The sequence below is a fragment of the Triplophysa rosa genome, linkage group LG15 (genome assembly GCF_024868665.1).
Source record: "Triplophysa rosa linkage group LG15, Trosa_1v2, whole genome shotgun sequence".
Classification (NCBI taxonomy): domain Eukaryota; kingdom Metazoa; phylum Chordata; class Actinopteri; order Cypriniformes; family Nemacheilidae; genus Triplophysa; species Triplophysa rosa.
The window spans coordinates 18,130,503-18,138,234 of record NC_079904.1 but is presented as its reverse complement, the minus strand read 5'-3'; the positions used below and the strand labels follow the sequence as shown (position 1 = coordinate 18,138,234).

Here is a 7,732-nt window from a genome sequence, read left to right as displayed (position 1 = left end):
TGTCAGCTAAAACACACACTAAGAAAATGTACTATGTAGTGCTACATGAGAAATAAATGACAATTCTAATGCATCTTCAAACCTTTTTGACCCCCTCAAAACACACTGCAGGAAGGAAGCATGAGAATTGTGTAGCACAGAGTGTACTGTCACAGCTTGCATAAAACCCCTTTTTAAAACTTGTTTCAGCAAGACTGCAATGAAGCCAAGCTGAGGGTCTTTGCAGAAATGACGAGGAATGAAACCACAACCCTGCAAAGTTGCCTTTGCGGTCTGTAAAGGATATTCGAAAACAGCTGACTACGATCTCCTAAATCCGTCACATTGATAAAAAGAAAAAAATACAGAATTTAATGCAGAATTTGAACACTTGTAGGTTTAAGCTGTTTATTAATTTCATAATTAAATGTCATTAATTTATTATGATGATATGATAGAATGTGGCAAATGTTGCTCGTCAATTCAAATGTGAAATTAAAAAACCATGAAAATATTCCACCAAATTAAATAACCGTGGAAATATTCCACCAACGATCAACATGATTTTTACCTAAGCAGCCCACTATCACATGCAAATATTAGCAGTGTTGGAAACATCTCACCACAAAATCTTGCTCATCTCTAGTGAGAGACATCCTCTGCTTTTTTTGCAGTTTTTCTTCTAAATAATAAACATCACATTTTATTTTATAATTACACATTTTATTGACCGTATCAGTTTAATAATCGTTTGTACATCACTATCGTTAGTCAATATGACTGATTTATCACCTTAGGATACAATGTGACTTTTTACCCACAGGCAGACATTAAAGAAAATAAATACTTAAATCCAATCTTCTCCTGATACAGCAGATTATTAGTGTTCGTTCAATCTGAAAACTCTTCCGCAAAACGGTTTACAACACAAGAACGTATTGCACGCAGGCAAAAGATCCATTCTGCTGGAAATGAAATGCAATCTCTCAATGCCGATCTAACTGCTTGCACTGCAGTGAATGCAGATGAAGCACATGTGATCTTGGGGTAGATCAGAAAGTCCAAAGTAAAACTTCTTCACCTGAACTCACACTCAAGCACAACGTCTTCAAGATCTTCACGATCAATGGATCTTGAAAAGGCCAAAATAATTATAATGAAAATTTTTGCTGAGCAGATGTGGGTGTGAAACGTTGACAAACAGCCAATCGGACTGCTTGAGATGTTGAAGAGAGCTCAGATGACTCCCTGTCATCCACACCTGCTTGCCCCCTGACATACAGAAGCCCTCTTTATGATCCTCCATAATTGTTTGATTGCGTCCGTTTCTCGACACAATCACCATGTGGGTGAGAGAGTCTGTGGGTTTGCATGTCCTTGCTAGAAACTCCACACGGGAGTAAACAAAGTATAAGCCAGTCTCATTCACCTGAAGGCCGCCATTGCTGTACTTGATGCCATTTGTGAACACTTCGCCATGTGTCGCTTCCCATTTCAGAGTTCCGGGTGATTTGCTCTGGTCTGCACATCCTGTTGTCGAAAAGAAATCCAGGTAAGATACAGAAAGTCAACCAGCAGTCAACAAGAATAATCTTTTGTAATCAAGGTGGTTGACCAAGGCAATTCTTCTGGTTTAGCATGTTACTAAGCCTGGCAGCAAGGTCCAAAAGAGTACATGTGCTAGCAAACAGCAATGTTGGTCCACCATGTTGGTGTTGTATACTCAAGGGTTTATTATAAAAAAAGAGTGAATCTTTGGATGCTTGTTTGCCAGACTTACCTATTACATGTGCAGCTGATTTTTGTGTAAGTTTGTTCAGCTGTGCAGATAACATGCCTGGTAAAACAGCACAAATACTTAGGTTAATACAGTACACGATAGCACAGGGCAGTATTGATAAATGTTGTAAAGTAAGTTTAGTCACAGAACTCACCAACTTGTCTCTGTGGGGCGACACTCTCAATTTGTGCAGGCATTTCCTGGACATTAAGGGTGAGAAAAATATAGCGTCACATCTAACTGCTAAAGTTAAGGTTGTCACATAGTCAACATTATCAATGTGCATTCAAGTGCACACACCAGAGCAGGCAGTATTATGACTTAAGATACTGTAGATCAACAACTAGTTGACCTTTAGATTATGAGAAACAAGAGCTGGTGTTTGACTGCAATGGTTTAAGAAGAGGATATCCTGTAGCTGTTGACCAGTAACCACAATTCTTTTATTATGACCTACTCAGTCATGTTCTTATGTCAAAATATACCTCTAGTGAAGAGTTTGATGACATAACATACACTTAGGGATTTACAGTAACTTAATTTAGTCTGGGAAATATTTTGAGTATATCAAGATGTCACTAGGTTTTGATGTCAGTATGTGAACTAGTACACAGTGGCTCCAAAAAGCAATTGTCAATATAAATAATAGTCAATATATTGATAATAGGTAATATACTTCACAGAATTAAAACTAAAGTTACATCTGTGAAGAAAATCTAAATAATTTTATTTTGGAAATACATGTTTAATAAATGTATAAAGTTGGTTCCCCTCAAATGATAGAATGAAAGATCAAAAACATACACCCATTGTTTATGATTAAATACCAACACACATATTTGCATTGACATTCATAAAAGGCTGCAAGTGCTTTTTGGGCTATTGTACTTGGACTATTTTCATACATATATGCATAGCCTTTTTTTTTAGAAAATTAACATTTTATCTATAATCCACTCTTACCTGTGTGAGCCTCTCCACTTCAGTCTGTAACCTCAGGATCTGGTAGGTTCCCAGCCCCAGGGCCGCAAAAACCAAAAGAAGTATCAAAGTCAGCACCCAAGTCATCCCAGTGCTCATTGTTCCCCACCCCCTTCTCTTCATCTCAGCTCGAGCAGGAGGGAACGTCCAGCAGGGTACCAGGGGTGGATTTCCCTGTCCGAGCATCTGCTGATGATAATACCGATGCAGTTGAGTATGACCTCCACCAGAATCCACCGTATACAGTGGAGGAGATGAATGGCCCAAGTTAGAACTCATTTCTGCAAAGCTCAAAGTTGTGTGGAAGAGTGTCGGTGAGAAGATGGTTTGTCTTGAGAAGGCTGGCTGCAGAACAGTTTTTTAAAAGGTCCTGCAGTGTGGTTTAAACTTCCCACCCACTCACCCACACACACACACACACTCTGTCTATCTCACTCACTTACTCTTTGCCTCTGATTCTCTCTTTCCTTCCTATCACGCAGACATATAAGGTCGATACAGTAGTTAGATGTAGAGACTATAGCTTTATGAATGTCTGTGGCAATTATGGCTCTGGGTTTTTGAGTGTGCATGCATTTGGGGTAAACTAGTGCACAAATTCTTGTAATTCTCGGAGAGAGGTGCGATGATGACGTCAAAGACAGGAAACCATATACGTTTTGAGTTTTGTACATGTAACTTGCAATTATTACCCTTTGCTTTCTAAAATATAACATTTGCAAAACATCTTAAAGGAATAGTTTTCCAAAAAACATATTTTATTTTACACCCTCATGTTGTTCTAACCTTGTATGTTATTTACTGTAAAACAAATTATGTATATAGATTGTAATGACAATTATATGAAAATAATAAATGAAATTTCCCTCAGTTTCTCATACAATGCTATAAGACTTCAGAAAACTTTATTGTATAGACTATTTTCATGAATATTTTCTTTTAGGATTCTGGGATTAAAATCATTACATACACTTTCATTAATTGTATGAAAAAACATCTCCATTGTTTTCCACAAAAGTATGATTATGTTCTTGGATTGACGTGGGGGTGGGAAATTATTTTAAACATCATGTTTTCATTGGAACTATACTTTTAAGATTTTCTGGGCTAAAGTTAAGTCTGGTAATTAGATCTAATCCAAAATGTACAATGCACATTTAGCTTAATCAGTCCACCTGCTAAATAAATCAGGACCCCTGATCATCTTTTAATTTATTTTTACATTTTTTACCTAAAGTTTGCATCCATCCAATTAATAATTTATTAATACAGTACAAATAAAACATTTCCAGCTTCTTTTAGAGGTCAGTGTGGTGTTCCATCTGCATATGAGGCGAAAGAATGCATGTGACCTAGAAAGAGTTCTTCAGAACACCATCTTTCTAACAGACCACCAGCATCCTGTCTGCACACCAAAGGGTACCAGGTTTGACTATAGAAACCTTACATATTCAGGGTTAAGTCTTTCAAGCAGGTAAGTTTCGTTGTGAGATGGTCTTCTGTATCACGCCCACAACTTGTATGGGAACTCATCTGTGCTAGCTGAACAGATCAGGGATATCTCCAACCGCATCATGCGTATCTAAATATCTGCTGACTGCCAATATTTCTGTGTCCGTTTATTATAATTCAAATAAAATGTATAACTTTAATGCATTGTAAGCTTGTTTAGATAAAACATCTTCAAAATGTGCAGAGCATGAAGCACAATAATAAATTAAAAAAACGAATACTTGCCAACCGCATCAACCAAAAAGGCTCAGTAATCCTATGTAAAATATTGAATTGCATTGAAAACGGCCCAAAAGAAAAATGTATCTACTCCTAATTCAAAGAGTTTTCAAGTGTTTGTAAACAGTGATGCAGCAGAAATCGAGTTTCAGTAAACCCTATTTCACACACCAGTGAAGAACAGGAGCTGCCACATGAAACAGTCTATCGAAGTGTACGTGTGTGTGCGCATGTTCTTTCGATCTTGCACTCTGCATTCTGAGGGTCTGCACAAGAATGACAAGGACTGTGAAAGTGAGGTGAACAATGCGGTTAAAACCAAGCGAGGGAGGAAAAGGCATTACCTTAACCCTCTCACCCTGCAACATATTCTCTCATATGTCATCAGACGCCAGGCTTTCCTGGAATAGTCTGTCTTTTTTGTTAGTGGTTGGCCTTGCTTTCACATACCCACTGTTTGTTCTCATCACCCTGCAACCTATTAATGACAGAGCACGATGAAATTCCAATGATATGTTCCTACCTTTAAATTTTTGCATTTGGCAGACTCTTCAATCCGGAGCGCCTCTGTGGTATGCATTCAAGGTACTTCATCGGTATGTGTGCTCCAAGAGAACCAAACCAAGAAGTGTTGTGCTACTACCACAATGTTCCACCAACCGAGCTAGAGGAACATGCACGTGATTATGCAGCTCCTCTTTCAATCTTCAAGTCTTCAAAAGCTTTCAATCTTCAAAGCTTTTAGCTATGTATTTTCTCATCGCCTGCATTTGAGTAGCCACAGCCTGCTGCTATATGAACTCCCAGGTGACGGAAACTCGCACTACCCCATGAGCAAAAGCAAAAGTTGACCAGGTTCTGATTTCTCAGCCTCAACCACCTGGTGCAAAGATGCAGATAAAATTATTTTTGCACATAACATACAGAAAATGCTGAAAATAATTGCAGCACATATTTAATTTACTGTTCTGCATATTTGATTTTACACTGTATCCACAACTGATCCTCCTAGTCATTACATGACATGCTATAGTGATTATGAAGTCAACCATGTACCTAATTTTACATACAGAAATTGTAAAACCCTTTCACAGAATGTTCTAAATAAATATTGAAGGTCCAGTGTGTCATTTTTTGGAGGATCTACTGACACAAATGCGATATAATATACATATTGTATGTCTTCAGAGGTATAAAGACCTTACATAATGAAGCGTTATGTTTTTATTACCTTAGAATGAGCTTTTTCTATCTACATACACCGCGGGTCCCCTTACATTGAATTCACCATGTTGTTTCTACAGCCCTAAACAGAAGAACTGCTACAGAACGCATTTCGTAAATACGTTATCTCCTTTGGCAAAGAAGTGAAAACGTGACGACATTTTAGTCCTGTATCAGCCACCGTGGTGCTTCAAAAGGGAGTGAACCGTTTGAGCAACCTCACAACTAGATGCCGCTAACTGTCATACACTGGACCTTTAAACTAAAGTTTTAGAGTAGTTAAAGGTAAATAACAAGAACTGATATGAATTGCACAAAGCAATTCTTTGTTAAATAAGGTGTTTAACCACCGTTTGCCTTTAATTCAAACCTTGCAATAGAATCATACAACTTTTGAATAGACTGCAATGAAGTAAAACTCCTGCAAAATAAGCTCACAACTTTTCCCCTTTGGAAATCTGAATTGTTCAGGTTGCATGACAAAACAAGGTTTCGATCAAGTTGAGCCAGAAATTGGTCAAATGGGTCTTTCAACTTGATCGAAACCTTGTTTTGTCATGCAACCTAAACAACACACAGTAAAAGAATGGGTGTTCATATTATTTTGCCCAACCTCTGTATGTCATGTCATTAGTAGAGCATTGTGGGAAAATGTGAAAATTGTACCGCAAACAAAGCATTTAAGGCATTCCATTGTCATTGACGAGTAAAAAACCAAAATGTTTTTATTGTAAATTACGCAGGGGAAATACTTGCTTCACTGACATACTGACATCAATATAGAATCAGATGACAGGTTTCATCGCCTCTCTTTACAAGTATGGGAAACCCTGTCTATCTTGTGAGCAAACGTTGCCAAAGGTGCAAGAAGTGACTCTGACACATCTCATCCACCACTGGTACTTGGTAACAGCAGTCAGCTCTTGCTCAGTTTCCCAGAAGTGTTGCTTGCTAAGCAATTCTTGTTGCTGGTACGTAGTCATGAGGGGTTTTGGGGTCGAACCGTGGGCTGCAGTGCGGCACAAAGCCCCAGATCTCTTACCAAACTGTTGGAAAAAACGTTTTGTGAACAAAGACATCCATCGCTCTCTCTCTGACTCAGCATCTCTACAAAAACATAAGGTTTTAAAATGTTGCAGTCATTTTAATCAGGGTTATTGTGGTATGAGCATTATTACATTATCCCACATGCCACACATGAACATATGTCAACCTGAAACTCTGGGGTTTGTCTAGAAACATTTATACCCACTTTGAAGTTTTTGAAAAGTTCTGTGCAACACTTTTGGTTTAGAAATCTATTCTTTTATTTTGTTGTCTTTAAGGTTTCTTAAAAGGAATTGTTTACCCACAAATAAAAATTCTGTCATTATTCACTCACCCTATAGTCATTTGTATTGCTTTCTTCTGCAAAACACAAAAAAATATATTTTGAAGAATGCTGGTAACAAACAACAGCGGGACCCATTCATTTCTATTGTATGAATGGAAAACCAATGCAAGTCAAAGGGTATCGTTGTTCAGTTACCAACATTCTTCAAAATATCTTCTTTTGTGTGCTGCAGAAGAAAGAAAGCCATACAGGTTTGAAATGACAAGAGGGTGAATAAATGACAGAATTTTCATTTTTTGGTGAACTATTCATTTAACGATTAAAACCCATTTTTGCATTCTAGGTTCTTCAAATTAGAGTATCGGTTTAAGGGTTCTGTAAACCACTGGCTTAGGGTTTTCTAGAGCTGTTGAGAGAGAGAGTCACGTCAACTCCGTAGACTCCAATGGAACAGTTTTTTCACAGCAATGGCGGTTCATGGAGCCTCTTCGGTTCTAGAAGTTACTAGTAACGCATGGACCTGCAGCAAAACAATTTCCAATTGAAATAAACTTTTAACACATTTAAAGACATACGTTGTTTAATAAATAAAAATATAAAAAATATAATTAAAGGAAAAAACATAACTTCCTGGAACTATGTGAAGGCTCCATGAATCACGCGACGCTCTACATTTTTGAACTTCCATTGTCGCGTCTCTCTCT

The 7,732-nt window shown here is 37.7% G+C and overlaps 1 protein-coding gene across 1 annotated transcript; it reads right to left on the bottom strand.

The window, feature by feature from the left end:
* Positions 1-407: 407 nt before the first annotated feature.
* faslg (Fas ligand (TNF superfamily, member 6)) lies at positions 408-5,448 on the bottom strand. Its single transcript, XM_057352788.1, has 4 exons — positions 2,723-5,448; positions 1,914-1,959; positions 1,760-1,816; positions 408-1,509 (listed from the first exon to the last, which is right to left on the bottom strand). The coding sequence occupies exons 1-4, from the start codon at positions 3,017-3,019 to the stop codon at positions 1,103-1,105; spliced, it is 807 nt and encodes a 268-aa protein (XP_057208771.1). The 5' UTR covers positions 3,020-5,448; the 3' UTR covers positions 408-1,102.
* Between the last annotated feature and the right edge of the window lie 2,284 nt (positions 5,449-7,732).

Bases quoted from the DNA above. Each gene is read 5' to 3' on its own strand.
- faslg (XM_057352788.1), bottom strand. From the start codon at position 3,019: ATGAGTTCTAACTTGGGCCATTCATCTCCTCCACTGTATACGGTGGAT. The intron at 1,817-1,913 runs GTGAGTTCTGTG...CTGTTTTACCAG, and splicing joins CGCCCCACAGAGACAAGTTG to GCATGTTATCTGCACAGCTG. The intron at 1,510-1,759 runs GTAAGTCTGGCA...TTTCGACAACAG, and splicing joins ATCAGCTGCACATGTAATAG to GATGTGCAGACCAGAGCAAA.